Here is a 22,747-nt window from a genome sequence, read left to right on the forward strand (position 1 = left end):
AAATCTCACATGGGGCAATTTCTATGAAATTAGCCATGGGATAAAGAGATAAACTCATTTCCCACGCAGTAGGTCAGAATATGGGGTTCTATATTGTGTATTTAAGGGAGAAAATCTATATTGCTTTATTAATACATATTAAGTCAGCTTAGTTTGTTAAACAACAGAAATAATAGACAGATTTACACCTAATGCTAAACCATAATGAGTGAGTTTATACATCATTGAAACCAAAAAAGTGACTGTAGTTTAGCATTATGAATAAACAATGCAAATGGAATCTGTAAATGTAGAACCATCTAATTTGACCTATAGATGTCACAAATATATTCAAAGATAAACAATGTTTAAGTATAATTATTCTGGATTTTTTTTAGAAACAAATGAAAATATTTCAATAGGCATTCCCAACAAACAACGTAGTTGTGCTGCTGTAAATACTCCAGCTGCATGTGTCAATAAAGCCATTAATCAAATACAAGATTTAGAAGTGAAATTAGAAGAATCTTTTCTGCAGGTAATATTTATTTGTATTATTTTAGTTATTATATCCATTAAAAAATTGACAGTAGATGTCAGAATATATAGACAAATTAAAAGTTTTTTTTTGCAGCAAAATAGAAGGAGGAAGGACTAGTACGGTAGGTATGTTTACTACCTTGAATTATTTAAAAAAATAATTAAGGCATGATATAAATAAATGAATTAGAATAGGTTTTCCAGTTTTTCCTGGAAATATTTGATAGTTACAACACTGTTTTCAAAGAGGTTCATTTCATCACCACTCCTTGTTGTCAATGAATCACTTAAAGGATTCAAAAATAGCCTGACATATGTGCTTGTCACTTATCATTGCCTCATGCAAGGCTGTAAAGATAAATATTAATACTTCATAAATTATATGGTCATACAGACTATATATTGGGGCCCCAATAGGGATGTAGCATTTTGGAGGAGGCCAATGGGGTAGATAACACCCCATCTCCTCCCTGTGCACACTTTGCTCCCACCCTCTCCATCTGGATTAGTTTTATTTGAACTTTTCAATAAATCTTGCTAAAGAAGGCTAGGAGAATCAGTTGGCTTGGCTACTAAGAGCCCAATAAGTATGACAAAAAAATTCTCCAATATAGTGTCCTGTAGATGTGTCAGATTATAGATCATATACAACCATGCCTTAAAGACCTTTCAGAAAGTCAAAAGGCTGGATGCGGATCCCACCTCGAGGGTGGGAGGGCATGATGTTCCAGAGGATGGGAGCCACATCAACAGAACAATTTTGATAGAAAGAAAATAATGTTTGAGAAGTAAGTGGGGAATAATAAAGAAGGAGCCTCCAGCCAGTGGTGGGATTCAAATATGTGAACAACTGGTTCTCTGTGTGGATGCTGCTTCTAGAAGTCCATTCTGGGCTTGGGCAACAAAAAAATAGCTACCGGTTCTGCCAAACTGGGAACTGGCTGAATTCTACCACTGCCTCCAGAACAGTAAATAGACGTAAGTATAAAACAAACAGTTTGGTAGGACACTATAATAATTATAATAATAATGATGATGATGATGATGATGATGATGATGATGATGATAATAATAATAATAAAGTTGGAAGGGACCTTGGAGGTCATTGAGTCCAACTTCCTGCTCAGGCAGGAAGTGAAGAATGCTTAGGAAATATTTAAGGCAATGAAAATACCATGTCAAATAGTAAAAGTGAAAGAAATGTTGTAAATGTCAATGTTTAAGAAAAAGAACAATGAAAAGGAACAACATAAATGAATTTATGTTGGGGGAAGATCCTGGAAAAGATAATCAAACAACGAATCAATGAACACCTAGAGGCAAACAAAGTCATTACTAAAAGCCAACATGGGTTTGTCAAAAATAGATCATGCCAGACAAATCTTATTGCATTCTTTGACCAAATGACAAAATTAGTGGATCAGAGGAATGCTGTGGACATAATTTACTTGGACTTCAGTAAGGCATTTGATAAAGTAGATCACAACCTATTACTTGATAAGATAGAAAAATGTGGGGTAGACAGAATCACCATCAGATGGATCCGTAGCTGGCTGACCGGCCGTACTCAGCGAGTGGTCCTCAATGGAACTGCATCTATATGGAGGGAAGTGTGTAGTGGGGTGCCCCAGGGCTCGGTTCTTGGCCCAGTGCTCTTCAACATCTTCATCAACGATTTGGATGAAGGGATAGATGGGGAACTCATCAAATTTGCAGACGACACCAAGCTGGCAGGAATAGCCAACACTCCAGAAGACAGGCTTAAGATACAGAAAGAACTGGACAGACTTGAACACTGGGCACTAACTAACAAAATGAAATTCAATGGTGAAAAAAGCAAGGTTCTATATTTAGGCAAGAAAAACCAAATGCACAAGTACAGCATAGGTGGCACCATGCTCAATAGTAGTAACTGTGAGAGGGACCTCGGAGTCCTAGTAGACAATCACCTAAATATGAGCCAGCAGTGTGCTGCAGCTGCAAAAAGGCCAACACAGTGCTAGGCTGCATTAACAGAGGGATAGAATCAAGATCACGTGAAGTATTAATACCACGCTACAATGCCTTGGTAAGGCCACACTTGGAATACTGCATCCAGTTTTGGTCACCACGATGTAAAAAAGATGTTGAGACTCTAGAAAGAGTACAGAGAAGAGCAACAAAGATGATTAGGGGACTGGATGCTAAAACATATAAGGAACGGTTGCGAGAATTGGGTATGTTTAGTTTAACGAAGAGAAGGACAAGGGGGGACATGATAGCAGTATTCCAATATCTCAGGGGCTGCCATAAAGAAGAGGGAATTAAGCTATTTTCCAAAGCACCTGAAGGCAGGACAAGAAGCAACGGGTGGAAACTAATCAAGGAGAGAAGCAACCTAGAACTAAGGAGAAACTTCCTGAGAGTGAGAACAATTAATCAGTGGAACAGCCTGCCTCCAGAAGCAGTAAATTTTCCAACACTGGAAGTTTTTAAGAAGATACTGGACAGCCATTTGTCCGAAATGGTGTAGGGTTTCCTGCCTGAGCAGGGGGTTGGACTAGATGACCTCCAAGGTCCCTTCCAACTTTACTACTACTATTATTATTATTAATTCTTGAAAAATAGTAAGGTGCAAATGACATAAGTGGAGAAAATTTAAAATAGGGACATGCTTTACTTATGAAGTAGCTGTGCAACTTTTTAAACATGTATAAAGCATTTTTTAAATCTAAAGATCAAAATTGTTCCTTTCTATAAAGTAAAAGGTAGAGTAAATGCAAATATGGGGAGATTAGGCTATAGTAAATGTGCATAACATTAGTCCATAATGGGTGGTTATGTAGCAGTATTCTTGTTGAAATAATATGAGGTGACTGAACAAATTTAAAACATGGAGTTGTTGATAAAAAGGTAATGGGTTGTAATGTATAGGATATGCAAAAAGAATGTTTCTGAAAAGAAGCAAAACTGCTTTGTATAACAATGACAGGAGAAATTGAATGAATGATTATAAGTTATGAATTATGAAAAATTAGATTTAGTAAGTGAAATTATATACCTTTGATAGAATTTTTTATTAAAAATGGGAAATGAGAAATTTTAGGATGTGCAAATACAAGTAAGAAGACAATGAGCAGACTGCTCTGCTACAAAAAACTGAAGGTTTGTCAAAGAAGTGAAAATGTCTTTGCATAAGAACATGTGCATTTATTATATGGAAATGAAAGTCAGATATATGAAGAAAAGTTTAAAAATAAAGTTCAGTGGAAATGAGAATTTTAAGAAGTATGTGTGGTAAATAGACAAGGTAAAGACTGTTGTGAACTAAATGGAATGAATACAAAGGTGAGTGATTGTACAAAAGAAGTACATTTTTTAGATTTTATTATATTTAAGTGGAAAACATATCTAATACTGTTTATGTTTTCCCCACAACACAATCCTGCGATATGAGTTGGGCTGAGAAAGAGTGATTAGCCCAAAATCACCCAGCCAGCTTTCATGCCTAAGGCAGGACAAACTCACAGAATCCTGGTTTCTAACCTGGTGCCTTAACCACTAGACCACAATTTGTTCACAGAAATGATGAATTAAGTTTGAATTGCAAAACAAATATATGAAAGGAGCAGTGGTGGGATTCAGCCGGTTCGCACCAGTTCAGCAGAACCGGTAGCTAATTTTTTGTTGCCCAGGCTCAGAATGAACTTCCGGAAGCAGCATCCACACAGAGAACCGGTTGATCACATATTTGAATCCCACCACTGGAAAGGAGTTTAGAAGGTCAATTTTCATTTTTTTCCTGTCGTTAATTTCTGTCATTAATTTTACAAATACTTAATCTTTTCTTGTACTTTGCATAATGTTGCTACCCTGAAAGGGAAAAGTATTGTGGTTATGTATGTATGCAGGAAAATCTAAAATCTAAAAAATGAAATGTTTCAATGAAAATCTGATTTATATTCACAGCATGAAATTTTATATAACTTGGGAAAACTTCCATGGTAAGAAAATTATATGTTTTAATTCAATAATTATTATAAATAGTCTTCTAACTAAAATATAAAGAGAAATAGTGCCAATTACCATTCTGTTGATTTAAACTTAACATGCTGTTACCAGAAAAATTGGGCCAGGTCAAGATCTGATATTAGGCCAAAAAAAATAACCTTGTTTTAATATTGATTTTAATACAATTTAAATCCATTTCATTATATATAATACTATTATTAGTTTTTATGTGCATGTAATCCTCAAGTTGATTAATGACCATTCAAAGTTACATGGTCTTCGAAAGAGTGCTTTAAAGCCCCCTAAAGAACTTCCAGCTATTGTAAAGTGTTATAGACGCCCCCCCCCCAGGGTCATATGACTCCATTTCTGGCACTTGGCAGCCGACTCACATTTGAGGCCAATTGCTAAATGCCCTGCAATTATGTGATTGCTATTTGCAATCTTCTCTGCTGACTTCCTTAGAAAGTTAGTGAGAAAGATGGCAGAGAAGGTAGCAAGCAGAGGGGACAGAGAGAAGCTGAAATCCTTTGGCAGGCTTCAGGAACAGAATTGAAATTTTTAGGATTTCACATCTTTTTCTGCAGCCCACAGAGATTTATTTAGTTATCAGAATTAAGAGACCTCCTGTCTCACAGTGACATGCATGGACAGGAGCTTCTCTTTCAGGATTTCAACTCCATTCCTGCAGCCCATCAAAGAGTCCAGGAAGCTTAAAGATTTCAGCTCTGTTCATTGTAGACCACTGAAGGAATTCTCCTCCACAGAGGGGAACGGAAATCCCTTGGCGTTCTCAGGAATGGAAAAAAAAAAATCCTGAAGATTTTATGTCCATGCTTGCAGCTCACCAAAGGATTTCATCTCTATGCATCAAAGGAAACTGAATACTTCAGCAGTTGCAAGAACATTTTGAGAGCAAAATGGCTGCTTGCCAGGAAGATTTTTGCATGGAGCTGAAACCCTCTGGCAGGCAGCTATTGCTCTGTCCACTTAAAGACCCGGGAGATCATTTAACAACTGCCACAGAGATTTCCAAGATTCCAGTCAAGGGAAGCTTAATGGACTGCTTTGCTCAATGACTGAGATTTTGATTCCAGTTGTAGTTGTAAATTGAAGATTACTGTGTTTAATCATTTTCTCTTTCTAGCCCATTGAGAATTAACAGAATAAAAGAGTTGGAAGGGACCTTGGAGGTCTTCTAGTCTAAGCCTCTGCTTAGGCAGGAAACCCTATGTCATTTCAGGCAAATTGTTGTCCAACCTCTTCTTAAAAACCTCCATTGTTGAAGCACTCACAACTTCTGGAGGCAAGTCATTCCACTGATTAATTGATCTCACTATCAGGAAATTTCTCCTTAGTTCTAAGTTGGTTCTCTCTTTTAGTAGTTTCCATACGTTGCTTCTTGTCCTTCCTTTAGGTGCTCTGTAGAATAGGCTGACCCCCTGTTCTTTGTGGCAGCCCATAAATAGTGGAACACTAGAGCAATCATGTCACCCCTAGCCCTTCTTTTCATTAAACTAGACATACCCAATTCTTGCAACTGTTCTTCAGGACTGACACTTCAGGGCCTTTATTTATTGTTAAGCATGCCGTATATTACATGTTTTATATTCAAATAAGCAAAAATATAAGTGTATTGCCCATTACTTCTTTGGGCTGAGATTAAAATGGAGAATTAAGAAGTTAAACAAATAGCATCTTGAAAGTGATGAAGAGAGAAAATACAATGCTAATGTACAGTGTTGGAAAGAAGATCCAAGACTATAATGCTGACCTATATTCCCAGGGATTTGGATGTTAATACTGTCAAAGAGACTGAAGGGATCTGTTTACCATTCTCTACTGAAGTGAAGGCTGAACATTCATTACACTGGAAAGGTAATATTCGGTGAATATTTAATTACTTTCTCTTAATATTAATGATGTTTAATTGTAATTATTTCCAGAGAATCATGAAATAATGGGAATGTTTGAGAGCTAAAGTATAATCCAGTTTACAATTTAGATTTTAAAATATTGAAACATTTCTAATAAAACAGTGAAAAAGAGAATCATTTTAATCAATATAAGGTGTGTGTCAAGTCCTTAATGTCCCATCTATCAAGGAGGCAAAGGAAATTGCAGGGAGAGAAAGAGTCATGTTCTAATTATGTAGAGAGAGAAAGAATCAAGTTGAAGTTGAAATCATTACTTTAGATTCAGGTCTATATATCTGCAATGCTTTAAAACAGTGGTTCTCAACCTGTGGGTTGGGACCCCATTTGGGGTCGAACGACCATTTCACGGGGGTCGCCAAACAACGCAGTCCGCCATTTTCCCCCCCCTTTTCCTTAGCTGTGCTACTCCCTTTTATTCTATTGGCTTTTGAAAGCCAATAGAATAGACTCTCTTGAATAGAGTCTAATTCTATTGGCTTTCAAAAGCCAATAGGCATTGTCCAGGCTGTCTCTGCCCTGCTGAGCCCGCCAAAAGTCCCATTCTGCAAATGGTGCTGCACCAGTTGAGTAGTCCTCGACTTACGACCGGTTGGGGGTCGCGGTATTAGAAAGGTTGAGAACCACTGCTTTAAAAGGTGAAATTGCTCTGCTTACAACCACTGGCATTTACCAGAAAGGGTGGTTTGCCTTTTGAGTGTAAAGAAACCCACACCAGTTAATATAAAAACAATGTTTGTCTACACTTTATTCTGCATCTTTTCAGCAGCATTTTACAAATGATTGCAGCACATCCTGTTATCTTCTGTCTTTTTGAAGCAACTAAGATAAAAATAAATAATGTTTAAAAACAGAATGTTAAAGCTTAATCTTCTTAAATTAATGTTAAAAATGGTTTTTAGATTTTTTTCTTCTAAATAAACTTTGAATGAACCATTAAATTCTCAACTGAAGATTTACTGCTTTAAGATATAGTTCACATAAGAATGATTGACTCATTGATGGGATTAACTTTTTATTTGTTTGAAGTGGAATAGTAACACCTATCTGAATTCAAGATTTCTGGAGACAGGCATCATTTTTCTTAAGAGAAGGGAAGTCTACGTGCAACATTTCTGGAATTATTGAAATATACCTTCATCCCACCCCCGTAGGTTCATATTTAATTAAATCTGCCCAAGTGAATTGGACATTTCGCTATTGTCCTTCAATTCGAGTGGCTGATTGAAAGCTGCTAAGCCCTTCCATTCAAATTATGTGATGGTAGAAGTAGGCAATGTTCTCATATGAGCTCATGTTAGTGATGACCCCAATCCCAGCAATGTTTTGCTTTTATTCTGATTAGAATTTCTTCTGAATATTCAAAAAAATTGGTATTTTAAGATGTTATTGTACCTATTCTGTAGTAGGATAGCACATGAAAAATCCAAATTGTATGTAGATTTGCATACACAGTTTGTATAGAAATCTGAAACTTTGTGCATTAGTTTTTTAGGACTGTGCTACATAGTAACATTAAAATGAAACTTAAATTATGTATTTTGGGAAATTGTGCTGTTACATTCAATAATACTACTTGTTTTTTAATTGAAGATATTCAGTCTTTAAAGCAGAAAACTGCTGCTGTTGTAGCAGACGTCACCGAGTTAATTTCACGATTAGAAAATGAGCGTAAAGATGCTGAAGAAGCCTTAGAGTTTGAGAAGCAACATAGAAAAAAACTATACCTAAATTCAGATAAACTGTCATTTTGGAGACTACAACAGCTTCCCAAAGCTGTTCAAAAAGGTATAAGAAATAGCCATTTTTTTTAAAAAAAGGTATATATTTTTGTGCCATTTTAAAACTTCTGGGGGAAAAAGATATGAAATTGTTATTCTTGGGAAGCATTTGAAATGACTGTGATGAAATAATATTTCAAGAGAGAGGAGAATTATTTTAGCCACTGAATTTTTAAAAAATCCAATCTACCATGTCCAAAAGACCAAAGTTCTGTATACTGCTATTATTTAAATTTTAAGTTTTATTAAAATGTGAGCATGTATATTCATCAGGAAGATATTGTCAATATTCCTTGGTAAATTTGCTTATTGCTTTACAATCAACATCCTGATAATATTCTGAGCTTGGTTGTTTTCTTGTAGATGCTTCATTACCAACTAAATAGTGCTAGATCACCATCAGGTCTAGCAATGATGATATTACCTAGTTTGGTAATGAAACATCTGCAAAAAAAAAAAAAAAACAACAACCACAGAGAGCACCAAAGACCCACAGTTCAGCCCTGAGCTACAGATAATCTCTTCTGTTGATACTGATAGTACTTTGTACATTATATTGTCAATATTATAATCTCCAAAACTTTAAGGAATATATATATATATATATATATATATATATATATATATATATATATATATATATATATATATATATATAAATATGCTCACACATAGTGCAGAAATGTGTACAAAACTTTGTAGACTTCTTTCCAAGCATTGAGCAAATCTAAAACAGTTCTTGGAAATATGTATGTTCTGACCTCAGAAGATATAGGAGCCTGGTTATACACTCTGCTAGATCAGTATGCCGAAGTCCCTAAATAAAAAATGTAATTTTAAAAAATATTACTGCAAATTCACTTAACCTTACTGAAGATCTCTCTGAGGGAGCTTGCTAGCATGCGTAGCATTTATATGAGTATGGTACTAAAGCAACACTTTGCAAACCATTTCTCCATAGTGCTGTTACTACTTTTGCTTCCAAGAAAATTTGAGATGTACAGAACATTCCTTTTTGATCACCAACATTAATTGGTGATCATTATTTCATCTACTTGCTGTTTGTTCAGAAATTCTCTTTTGTTTAAATGTCATATTTAACAACTTAATATTCTTTAGAGTCTATTTGATAAGAGTGTATTAACAGTCCTCTTTTGTATCAAGTTCATGTCAAGCAGTGTATTGTTCTACTCTGAACAATTGTGCACATTCCCATTTTTAATTAATATGACATTTTGCTTCACTTGTGACTATAGGAGCCATTGAGATTTTCTTGAGATTAGTTGGAGGTTTGACCACAGAGAAAACACATTAAGTAAACAACACTAATGGATTTACAAGATTATAGGGATTTCCTATCGTAACAGACTCAGCATAGGTAACAACACAGTAAACACATAATTCCAAATTAAGATCTGAATCCTCACTGAAAACTTTCAGGTCATCTGTATCCTTTGGAATCATATATAGTTGATTTGCCATTACTTTTTCAACAACCTTCTCCAAGGAAAAAAAAAGAGACTGGAAATTTGTCCAATAGTGTCAAAATAAGACTCCTTCACTATTTCACAAGGATAATATACAAAATTTTCTTGTCATGTTCTGTTTTCTAAAGTCTGTTGAAGATTATGTATATTGAACAGCATTTAAAACAAGAACACTAGAAACATACATTCTGCAAGATTTAGGTAATTATTCATAATGCAAAATGGACTCCAGAGGTGGTCTCTGGAACTATTATATAGTATTGATTACCTACAAGAAATCATTTGGGGTGCTATCTTCATAATTCATTTTGTGTTCAGATATCAGCAAAAATGTGAGATTTGTCTTTTCTAGAAATTGCTATTGCCCATTTTTTAAAAAAACCAATCTGAGTATTCCAGCAATATAGCATGAGTGATTCTTTATATCTGTGTTAATAATGGTATCAGAAAAAAGTTAACCAATTGAAACAGAAAAAAAAATCAAATCTTTAGCTTTTTATTTATTTGTACTACTGAAAAAATGTATCATAGACTACTATGCAGTATGGACATTAATTTTCTTCAGAAAATGCAATTACAGCATTGTTTTATAGACAGATGATATAAAATTATCTTTTGAAGAGAAATGTACATATATTTTAGAATCTAGCAGCTTGTTACATATTTAAACTTAAAAGCAATAATTATCATTTTCTTATAAGAAATAGTTTCTTTTATACTTTGCAGAATGGGAGAAATGTTTGCAGGATATAATAGAATTACAGTGGCATTTTGAAGAAAAAAATGAGCAATTACAGGATGCACTAAACCAACTGACAAAAATAGAGGCAGCCAATTCAGTGATGCAAAAGCAGATAAACTTCATGAAGAAATGCAGCCCTCTGCTGGAAGAAAAGCTATGTCATGAAGATGATTCAATGAAAGAAGTAAAAACTTTATTTGAGGAGGTAAAGGGGTTCAATATTTTAATTATATTTTGTTATATTTTTTATTTATTGCGTGTGCATTTTAAATTTCTGTGTCCAGCAATAATGCTAAATACCTAAACATGAAAATATGTGAAAAAATAGCACAATGCCCATTCTTATGAGAATGAAAAATAAGAATATAACTTCTTATGAAATCAAAATACAATTTTATTATAGCAATGATAGGTTTGATCAATTGTTCAAGGTATCAATATAAGATTAAATATTAAAATATATAATAGTATTGATTATATCTGATCATTATTTTCTTATAAAAATTAAAATGTTACCTGTAGATTTTACCCCTTTAATTCTTATCAAGTTTTGACTTTGGTATATAATGTCTTCCTTATAGAAAATAGAATCTTTGTTTTGCATATGAAATTGTGATTGTAATTTCCTTTTCAATTAATAGAGTTGTTTTGTTATTTTCTGGTTTTAATTTTCTTTCTGCTGCCCAGAATGGTGAGTGGTGGTGAGATGGGCAAGCACCGTGAAACAAACAAATGAATATAAATAGTGATTTAATAAAGATGAGCCTCATTATTAGATTCTCACAGCCAGATTAAAAAACTAGTTATATTAAACCTAATTTCCAAAGATTGAGGTGCAGTTTGGAATCTGAATCCATGGAATTCTTGAGTTTCGGAATTTTGGAAAAATTCTAGAACAAAATGTTGTTTTGGCTCTATTGTTAGTAGCTCCATCCTATTTAAAAAAAATACCGTTATGTAATGGCTCCATTCAAAGCAAAATAAAAAATAGTTTAGGACTATGTCTCCTAATATTGGGTGGGATTTACTTAATTTGGAAAGTACATATTAATTGGATTACCATTCAAATAAGACCCTATTAGTGCTTTACTCATATACATACATGCACATTCTCTGTCTCTCTCTTTCTCTCACACACACAAACACACACACAGAGTTGAAATTTATAAACCCTGCATTATATTATTAAGACATCAGTATCTTAAAAGAAAAGAAAAGTAATTTTCTACATGAATATCCATATTTAATGTATGAGAAAAATAAATAGCAATGGTAAATAAATAAGAAAAATAAAAAAATGCCTAAGATTCTGAACAGTCATGAATAGTCATGTCTGTAAGAGGAAAAAAGAATCTGATGGTATTGTAATAATATCTGTATACCAACACCAATACCAATAATAATTACAATATTGTAATAATACCATCAGTGTCTATGAAGAGGTTAAAGGGGAACAAATAACAACATGAGCATCTCAATGTCATCACACAAATGCAAAAATCTGGTAAATGGATAAATAATAGTGGAATTTGTTGGATAATGTTATTGCATGAGTATTGTTTTATCACTATTGTTTGTTACTGGCTATTTGCAAAAAGGTTTGAACAAATATTAACTGAAGTATTAAGCATTTTTTAATTCTTTAAGTCTGATGATACAGCTATACTCACATATATTATTTTGGACAGTAGCAATTGGATTATTTATTTGATTTCTTATCTCCAAATCATGAAAAGCATTTGGGGATACAGAAAATAAAATAAAAAGAAGTTAGTGTTTACCAGACAAATACACTCAGATAATAAATTCACAATATGTTAGTGAGATAAAAATGTGATGTTAGATATTTTTATCATAGTAGGTTAGTATAAGTTAACTCTTTCAAATTCTTTGTACAGGTAGCCCTTCTTATGACCATAATTGAGCACAATACACAATGCAGTGCAGTAAATCACTGCAGTTGTTAAGTTAGCGATACGGTTGTTAAGTGAATCTGGCTTCACCATTGACTTTGCTTGTCAAAAGGTTGCATTATTTCATTATGGTCCTTGAGTATTGTTACAATCCTTGTTATACTTTTAGTTTTATATTGTAAATTAATTTCTGTTTCTTTCAAAGGCAAAAACTCAATATGATACTGTTCATCAGAAATATTTGGAAGTGCAAAAACTGCATGAAGAAATCAAAGAAGAATGTGAAACAAAAAGACAATATATGTTTGAGCAAATAGAAGCCGATGAGACTACATTAAACCAACTTAGGTAAGTATATTTTAATTTTCCAAGAGAATTATTCTTCAGGCAATCTCCATTTATACTGCACATAGAAACAGATCTTGATTATTTTAGAAAGCTATGTTGTGTTTATATAAAGAATATTTATATGCTTCTATTCAATCTTGTCCAATTCTCAGAGACTGCCTGGTCAAATCCCTGCAAGGTTTTTCAGGCAAAAAATTGTTGGTTTGAAAGAATAGGAGAAATAGTAGAACTTTTGCTAAAGGGAGGAGAAGAAGTAATGTGGTAAGGATTAATTAAGGTATTAATTTAAGCTAATATGTGATATAGGCAAAGCTTGTGGAATTTTCTTGTAGCCAGAAATGAATGAGGAATGGATTCTGGAACATAAAAAAAAAACTATCTTGCACTCTGGGCAGGAGAGAGGAAGAGCATAAGGAAAGTGGGCTAGTGGATCTTGTCATGCTGAGTTATTGACAGCAGCTGAAGGGAGATGAAGGAAATTCGTCCAGTACGTCAAGTTGGTTGCTACTGAGGGGATGAAGAGAAAGAAAGAGAAATACATGCCAGTCTTGTCCTTCCATCCCTTCCTTCATCTGCCACAGCTAATATCTTTGGCTTTTTGTAGCTTTTCCCCTTCTCTGAAAGACCCCTGAATCAATTTTGTTCAGTGCATGAACCAATACATCTCAAATGTATGCTTAATTCCAGGCATGAACCAGCCAGAAATAATTGTTTTGTGCACAGAATGTTTTGGGCGATCCTAGTTATTATATAGAAAGTGTCTTTTATCAGTGATAGCAATCATAATTTAGGTAATATTCCTAATTACAACAAAACTGTTCTCTGACTTGGGAGCAGAACTTCTGTGTCTATGAGATATCCCAATCTTAGTGTTGTGTCTAGCAGTTCTCCTTAACTGTGTATCATTGCAGATTACCAAAAGAAGGAATTTACAATCAGAAATTCCTCACCATAGTAAAAACAAACTTTTGATGAATGTCTGGATTGGATCCCATCTACTATGAACAGAATTCTGCTCAGGGAACAGGGCTTTCTTCCTGCTCTTTCTTGCTGCAGGTTTTTTCAATAGTATTTTGTAGGATCCTCTCCACAAGAAGGATAGAGGAATCACTAAGTATTGGTTACCCGCCATTATATGAAGAGAAGCTAATTTATCTTCCTTGGCAGATATTTTAAGATGTAGAAATACTTCTGCACTCAATTTTTCTAGGATACTTTTTAGAATATAAAATACATACTATATTTGCTGTTAGTGAGCAAGCCCAGTGTTCCTGCTGCTCTCCCTGTCCTGTCTTATTAGTTTCCAATATACAGTGTTAAACACTATTATCCTGCAAAAATATAAGTTGACTGAGAAGCTAAGGTTGTAGAAACCTGTGGGCTGTAAAGCATATAGAAATGAATGAAATTTACATCAATGTGCTTAGACTTACATGAATGCTAGATATCAGAAGTTAAGAAAGTACTGTTGCTACATTTACTAATGATATAAGGAAGAGGTCCCCAACATATGGGCTGCAGCCCACTACCGGGTCATGGCCTCTTGGCCATCAGGCCACCTGAGTGGCTGGCTTGTGCATCCATGCATGTGTGTGCACTCGCCCCCCTTGCACCAATGGTAGCTGAGCCCCAAGCCTCACGCTAGCCAAGCCACGAGCCTTTTGCTGGTGCTAGCCAACCTGTGAGCTGTGCGCTGGCACTAGTCAACCTGTGAGCTGTGCGCCGTCACTAGCCGAGTTGCGTGTCGGTGCTAGCTGAGTTGTGTGCCAGCACTAGCCGAGTTGCATGTTCTGCATTGGCACTACCATTCCCATTTGCAGAACATGCATGCTCATAGCCCCGTTCGCGCGCATGCAGCTACATTTGTTTGTGTGTGTATGTGCATGCACGCATAAAGGTGCCTGCCTCTCCCTTTCCCACTTGGCCACCAACCCAGAAAGTTAGGGACCCCTGGTATAAAGGATACCTGCAGTTATAAAGAGATAGATAGAACTGCAATTATACCAATAAATATTCACTTCATCTTTAATTTATTTGGAGAAATAGATAATTTATTCTTGCTGCTTTTTAGGGATGAGTTAAAAGAAACCGACATGTTTTATGCTGACATCAATAACAAAATACATGGATTGAGGGAAGAAATACTAGAAAATGAAAATCGCCTTGAAGAGCTAATCAAGCAAGAAGCAGATATAAAAGCTGACTTATATTCTTGGCGTGATAAAGTGAGTTTTAAATATTAAGTGCAAAGCATGAAAATTTCAAAACTACAATAGCACATGCAATCCTACAATTATATCTACTAAAAACATAGGCAATTTGCAATCAACTAATAAATGTGTTACATAGTACAGTGAAAATATTTAATTAAAAATCACATACATTCCATTTTGCACATTCCAAAATCAGTATCCAGCATGTTTTAGCACCTAGGGCCTACAAATCCCAACAGGTTCCCTTGGGTTAACATCAACCTTGTTTATCCCTCCTCAGGATGGGTGCCATTAAATTACTATATATGACAGATAATTAAGAACACAATCTTATTTAGGAATTAGTCCCAATTAATGAGACTTCCTAGTAAACATTTACAGGAATGTACTTTTAGTCCTCTATAATTTTGATATTAATATATTGTAAATTCCTATGAATGGAAATTAGCTAGCTAAAATGCCCTATCAATAATGAGAAACAACACACAATTATTTCCTTTTCTTCCTGCTCTGTAGAGCTGAGGGAACTCACCTGAGTAATATAGGAAGAAGCTGCATGACGAAAGAAAGCTGACAAGAATTTTCTCTGCAGTTTGCTTGCAAGAAATTTTTCTCACTTTGTCAGTGTTCTTCTGTAAAACAAAAGAAGGACAATTCAGGATTCAAGATGGGTGCAAACATATGTTTGTATCAAGTGATAAACTTATCTAGTCCAGCATTCTGCTTCCTCAGTGGCAAACCAGAGGTGTTTCATGTGATTTGTCCATAAGCACAGTAATACTGCCTCATTCATATTGCTCAGCAATTGGGTTTCAAAGACATATCAGACCTCGAAGAGCTGAGAAAGATCCAAAAGAGTTATAAAAGTAACCAAGAAACTTGAGCAACTCTCTGTGAGAAACATTATATCTTCAGGAACATTTTAGCTTAGGACAAATGTAGATCAGGAGATTTACAGACATCCAATTTTTGTTATTGAAGTTGAAACTCAAATACTTTGGCCACCTGATGAGAAGGAAGAACTCACTGGAGAAGGGCCTAATGCTGGGAAAGATTGAGGGCAATAGAAGAAGGGGACGACAGAGAATGAGATGGTTGGATGGAGTCACTGAAGCAGTAGGTGTGAACTTAAATGGATTCCAGAAGATGGTAGAGGACAGGAAGATCTGGAGGAACATTGTCCATGGGGTCGCGATGGGTCGGACACGACTTCGCAATTAACAACAACAAAATTTTTTGTTATAATGTATAAAATTATATATGATGTAAAGAAATTATGTATTAATAAAGAAAATATCTACAAGAACTGGGGTCTTCCAATAAAGCTAAATGGTGAGAAATTCAAAACTGAGAAAAGGAAATCCTTCACACAGAGAATAGTTAAGATTATGTGATATATTTGCATAAGATGTAGTGATATCTATCAATTTAGATTAATTTTGAAGTTGATTCTATAAATTAAATAATGTATTTTAATATTAGGAAATGCGTTTGAAGTTGAAAATTTCAAGACAAGAAAATGAAAACAAACAATTGATGGATGAGCTTTTTGCAGAGATGAAGACTATGGAAAACTCAGTGAGTTTTAGAATTCATATATATATATATATATATATATATATATATATATATATATATATATATATAATGTTTTTCCATTCAATTCATGTGATATGAAATTATTTATTTTCATAATTATTCATATGATATATATATGCTATCTGTAGAAATCCAGTAAAGAGTCTGATCTACAAAAACTGAAGGATAAGCTTGCAAACAATCTTCAGCAGTTCACTTGTTTGCAAAATGAAATCCAATATCTTAAAAATGAAAATGCCGGATTTACGTACAAATTCAGAGAGAGGTAAGTGGCACTGTGTTAACACCCAAAAGCTTACATTCTGAATAACCCCAATTTAACAGTATTTCATTTTTAGTCTTTTTTATTCTCATTGAAGACATAAATCATTTGAGTTGTATGTCAATTATTTGGAGAGATTAGATGATTTCTGTTGAACTTGCCTAAAATCTTATTTAGCTTAACTTCAGGTATTAATGCTAAACTGATAATTTATAATGTTTTCAAATTTAAAAATGATATTATCCCATCCTAATACATAAACACAAAGTCCATCTTGCCCATACTAAGGTGATATGAAATGGGGCAGGGAAGGGAAAAGAGATTAAAAGAAGTCAAAGAGAATGCAGGTAGTTCTTGACTTACAACAGTTCATTCATTGAGTGACTGTTCAAAGTTACAACAGCACTTAAAAAACAAGTTATTACTGTTTTTCACTCTTATAGCTGTTGCAGCATCTCCATGGTCACATTATCAAAATTCAGATGCTTGGTAACTAACTCATATTTATGATGGCTGCAATGTCCCGGGGTCATGTGATTACCTTTTGTGGCCTTCTGACAAGCAAAGTCAATGGGGAAGCCAGATTAACTTAATAGCACTGTTACTAATTTAACAGCTGCAGTAATTCACTTAACAGCTGGGCAAGAAAGGTTTTAAAATGGGGCAAAGCTCACTTAACAACTGTCTCACTTAGCAACAGAAGTTTTGGGCTCAATTTTGGTCATAAGTTGGGGACTATCTGTACTGTAGTAACAACAGACTAATTTTGCTTCATCTCAGAATTAAGAATATGAACCCCTTGGAATAAGCAACAGTGAATGTGAATACGAAGTGGCCATTTAAGAATTTTATGCAATTAATTAATTCTTAGGCTAATTAATACTAATTAATTTTAGCAGATTAAAGCCTATTTTTGCTTAGTAAGCAGTAATTAATCAAATATGGAAGTGATGTAATAATTTTTTAAATGTATATTGTGTTCCTAAGAAAATGTTTATACTATATGTTCGTTAAAACAAGAAAGCAGCTTACCATGTCTTAATAAATTTCCCTGAAAACTCACTCATTCTACAGTTTTAAAAAATGTTTTCTAAGTGTGCAGATCAGATTACAAAAAAGCAGATTATTTAAATGATGGAATCAGGTACTTGTTGATTTACAACCATAAGTGAGCCCAAAATTATAGTAGTAAGACATTGCAGTTGGAAGTTGTATCATCTAGTGACCAGATTGGATGATACAATTATTTTTTATGGTTACTAAGGGAACGCCACATTTATGAAATAAATGCTGTGGTCATTAAGTAAATGCCACCATTGTTAATCAAAAGCCATGATTGTTAAGTGAATCCATTTTCCCCAATGGGCATTTTTGCAAGAAACCAGAAGTAAATACTGGCAACCAGCAAAAAATGTTGCAAATTTCAGTCACATGACTGCAGGACACTGCAAATGGCCATAAAGGTGAGCTGGTTGCCAAGCTTCCAAAGTGATCAAGTGAGCATCAGGATGAATGTGGCCATTGTAACTTGAAAAAAAAGGTTGTAAGTAGCTCTGATGTGGACTATCATTAAGCAACTGGTCATAAGTTGAGAACTACTTTATAAATTCTGGTCAAGAATAAATTGTGCTAAATAGTATAGAGTGAGACAAAGGAATTCAATGAAGTTACAAAGATATAAGTAAGTGTAAAAGGTAGTTGAAAAAAGATAGTATGGGTAATATTTATATCTTAATAGAAGAAACCTAGAACAAAGTAACAGAAATGGAGCTGTTAGATTTTAGAGGAATGTGCAGATATGTTAGGCATAACAAGGGAGATGTGGTCATTTAATATTAAAATTGGTGCCACTTTGCATATCAAGATGTCAAAGTAGAAATCATAAGAAAGCAACTAATTTGCTAGACCATTATCTAAGAAAAATGTTTCCAAGGTTTGTTTCTATATCTGAGGAGTTAGCATAATATTTGAAAAGAAGACAGTGTAATATCATTTTTGTTAATGACAATGAAATAATTCAGGAAAATACAGAATGTCTATTTTGAATAAATTAGTGAAAACCATGATTAAAGATACAATGATCAAAACTGAGTTATGTATGAATATGTTTAGTGAAGTTAGTCAATAACTACTTTATAATTTTGCTAAGGTATAGCTTTTTTTAAACATACTTTGTTAAAAATGCTGTGATGGGGATTAATGCATAATGTTAAGTATAAACCATGGTTCAATACTATTCTGCGAGAACAACTGGGGGGAAATTTGCCACTACAACAATAGACTGCTTTGTTCTTAGGTTAATAATTTTATTACACCTCAGAACAACTATTCAAGTAAAGGTAATATCTTGGTCATTTAACTAAACCCATTTGCACTAGCAAAAATGTAAAGCAAGATTATATTCTTACCCCACTTTTATTCAACTTTTACATTAACAATATTGTTGAGATGTTTCCTAAACCAGAATGCTATCATCTTTCCCTTGCCTGCTGCCTCATTTTTGTTCTACTTTATGCTGATTCCTAAGTTTTTGTCTTTAACTTAGTAAGCCTCTGAGATGCCTTAAAGCTCTATCATTTTACTGCTCTAGTGAAAGCCATCAAATAAATTATTCTAGAACAAAAGTACTGCTATTCTATAGGAATCACTTTAATGCCCCAATTAGATGGATGATCAATGGTAAAAATATCAAGCATCTGAAAATCTAGATGTATGTTTTCAATGTTCTACTTGCTGGTCTACTCCAACAAGCGATCTTCTAATGAACGCCCCCAAAGTATTCTCCAATTACTAAATTTGCAGATCAGTTTAGTAACAGTTATTTTCCAGCAGCTATTAAACTAATTAAAACCAAAGGTCTAGGTTTGATGCTATATGGTACTCAGTTAAATATTTATAAGGAGTCTCCTAGTTTAGAAGTAATTTAATCAAAATTCTTTAAAATTTTACTATGAGTTTCTTATTGAACTTTCAGTGCTCTAATATGATTAGAATTTGGCTGGATTTCCCTTGGGATTCAATTAAGATTTTGTCGTCTTAGATTCTAACTGAAGCAAGTCCATAGTCCATCTCACCTTACTGGATAGGGGTCTCTTCCAACCTAAGAAGACAAATTAATGACAATTTAAATCTAATGCCTTTATCACTGCCATATAAAATCTCTCAGCTATATTTGTGCTCTTCTAGTTATACTGTAGAAGGCAAACTCTTTGTAATTCCTAGTAATTTCATGCTCATGTACAAATGGTTTTCGTGACAATGAGACCAAAATGCTTTCTGCTGAGATGTTTTTGCTCAGCTGTCTAGCCTACAGCTCTTCCAGTCAGTTAATAATCATATCTAGCCTTATTAGCATTTGAAGATGACAGTTCTAAGTTTCTTCACAACAAATAAGGGTTAAATTTATAATGATAAATACAGCTTTTTTGTTTACTCTATAAATATATTTAAAAAATAAATTTGTATTATATCAGTGAACTCCCAATTATAAAAGATGAAGCAAACTGTGGCATTTCTTTATAAAAGCATAACAAAAGATGTAGCCTTTCTAAATTATTAAAAATGCTAATATTGTAAGCAGTTTTTAAATTTGTTTTAAATAGTGCAAGAAGGAAAATGGAATACCAATCAGAAATTCAGGTTTTGCAGAAAAATATTCGTAGACTGGAAGAACATTTAAAAAAAGTAAATAAAGACCTTTATGGTGCTGAATTGGCTTATGATGACGCCAAAACAAAACTGGAAGAACTGAATCAAGGCATTATTAAAGAAAAATCACGTTTCAAGGTTATTTAATATTATTGAATTATATTTAATTATAAGACATTAAATTATTGCACTGAGCAGAATAGAATATTATTGCATTAATCCAATTTTGTATTTAAAGAAATTGTTTTTCTGGAAAAAACAAGTTTTCAGTAATATTTATTTCATTTCTGTGAAAAACTTCATATCTGATTCTTTTTCTAGTTCAAGAAGCTTGCCAGGCCACTTTTTCTAGTATAGTTTTTAGCCATATTTTGCATTATTCTTTTCTATGCACTGTTGGTAAATCTAGGGGCAAGCATCACTATTCAAGAGAGTATTTGCAGATAGATTTTTACATCCATTGCTAATGAAGAAATATATTGTATTCTTTATCCAACTTTGACAGGATGTCAAAATCTGCATCTAGCCTAGCTAATAATTATATGTTAGATTTCCTGTGACTTATAGTTGAATTTTACTAAGATTTTGATTATTTCAAATTTCTGTAATTGAAAACGTAATTCTTATAGAATTAAAAAGTAAATTCTATTAATCAGGAGAGAGATAACATGATACATATGAAAGAAACTAGAATAATTTTAATTGGGGTATGATCCATCAGCTATCCTACATTCAATATGAAATGTTAGTAACTAAATAAAGAGCCAGTTTGGTGTAGTGGTTAAGGTGCTGGCCTAGAATCCTGGAGATCATGAGTTATAATCCTGCCTTAAGCATCAAAACCAGCTGTGTGACTTTGGGCCAGTCACTTTTTCTCAGTCCTACCCACCTCACAAGGTTGTTATTGTGAGAAAAACAGGAGGAAGAAGGAATATTAAGTATGTTGAGTTTCTGATAAAATAATAAAGACAGGATAAAATCTAACAAATAAATAAGAAGGTGGATGCTTGTTACTATAGTGATTTCTTCTCTTTGTAATACTACACTAGTTCTGATACTGTTCCAAATAATTTGCCAATCTCCTTGTTCCCCAGAACAAATTTTAAAATGTTTGGGTAGCTACAAAAGAAAGAAGCAAAATTTGATTGCATGCTTCCTAAGGCTTAGACAGAATGATTGGTCCAGAGTCACCCATTTAAGGCTTGTGCCTAAGGTGGGACTAAAACTCACAGTCTCCTGGTTTCTAGGCCAGCACCCTGACCACTACACCAAACTGACTGTCTCTGAAAAATTACTCTAATTATTTTCACGGAAGAGTTCCATCTGTGGAAGATAACCTATAGAAGGACACCAGTTCTTGCACTTGCATTATTGAGACACTGTGTAATATCACTTACCCTTCCCCCAGTAAATGCTGGACAGTCATTCTGGTTTCTTTTTAAGTTGTATATTCTTCCTGGAGTCAGTCATATTGGAGGTGTGGTGGGGGGAGAAACAGGAGGACCAGCTTGAATGCTTCATTAAAGCAATCCTGTAATATGGCCTTAATAATTAAAACAATGTAGAAATAGTGACCCAAAAGTTAAGTATGCTACAGCCGGCCTTTAAAGAGAATACTTAAATTGGTTAGTTACAAAAGCAATCCAACTGATCCCTTTTCATCTGATTTGCAATTATTTATTTTGTGGTAGTTTCTTGTGTTTTTTTCTACTGCTATTGATTGCAATTGTTTTATTTATGTTATAGAATTTGGAAGAGAATATTAAAAAACAAATTAGAGATGAAATAAGTGCTTGGAAGCTGACTCAGGTAAGGAAAATAACTTTTAAAATGTTTGTTCAGAATATATTTTTTATTATTTTAATTATTCACACCATCTCTTCTGTATGATTTATGGCATGATGTATGGGAAGACTGCTTGAATGCTAAGCTACACATAGATAGTACTAAAATGATTTTACTCTACTAAAGGTACTTCAAGGAAGAACTTATAAAAAGCTGTTTTCTTGGCTGTCTACTTTTCTTGCCTGGTAAGGGAGAAACCATCAGCTCCAGATGCTCATATGATCAAATTGTATCTTTCTTTTTTTAAAAACCATTAATCCAATCTTTAAAAAAATTACATATAAAAAAGGAGCAGTTCACTTGCTATCCTGTAGGTAAATTTAAAAGTCCCCTTAAGTCCCTAAAACCAGATATCTTTTAAAACAGTAGTTAACAAAAGAACAGCTTTCAGATTACAGAATTAAAAGATGAAATAGATCATTTACAAATTACAAATATGCAACCATTTCTGCTTATGATTAGTGTT

General features: G+C 33.9%; 1 protein-coding gene across 18 annotated transcripts in view; it reads left to right on the plus strand.

The window, feature by feature from the left end:
• Positions 1-22,747, plus strand: part of CCDC178 (coiled-coil domain containing 178) — a 157,925-nt gene that overhangs the window by 20,023 nt on the left and 115,155 nt on the right. For all 18 annotated transcript variants that reach the window (XR_005555535.1, XM_039333563.1, XM_039333565.1 and 15 more), the window contains 11 exons: positions 378-517; positions 4,468-4,502; positions 6,296-6,387; positions 8,037-8,231; positions 10,438-10,658; positions 12,572-12,714; positions 14,786-14,939; positions 16,410-16,505; positions 16,655-16,791; positions 20,391-20,574; positions 22,183-22,245. Coding sequence is in view for 17 of the 18 variants with exons in the window: in XM_039333563.1 (XP_039189497.1) it covers positions 378-517; positions 4,468-4,502; positions 6,296-6,387; positions 8,037-8,231; positions 10,438-10,658; positions 12,572-12,714; positions 14,786-14,939; positions 16,410-16,505; positions 16,655-16,791; positions 20,391-20,574; positions 22,183-22,245 (1,460 nt within the window). In the remaining variant the exon portion in view is untranslated. The remainder of the gene's footprint in view (positions 1-377; positions 518-4,467; positions 4,503-6,295; positions 6,388-8,036; positions 8,232-10,437; positions 10,659-12,571; positions 12,715-14,785; positions 14,940-16,409; positions 16,506-16,654; positions 16,792-20,390; positions 20,575-22,182; positions 22,246-22,747) is intronic.

This window comes from Crotalus tigris, unplaced genomic scaffold, assembly GCF_016545835.1.
Source record: "Crotalus tigris isolate CLP2741 ecotype Arizona unplaced genomic scaffold, ASM1654583v1 scf7180000024506.7606697, whole genome shotgun sequence".
In the NCBI taxonomy this organism is placed as follows: domain Eukaryota; kingdom Metazoa; phylum Chordata; class Lepidosauria; order Squamata; family Viperidae; genus Crotalus; species Crotalus tigris.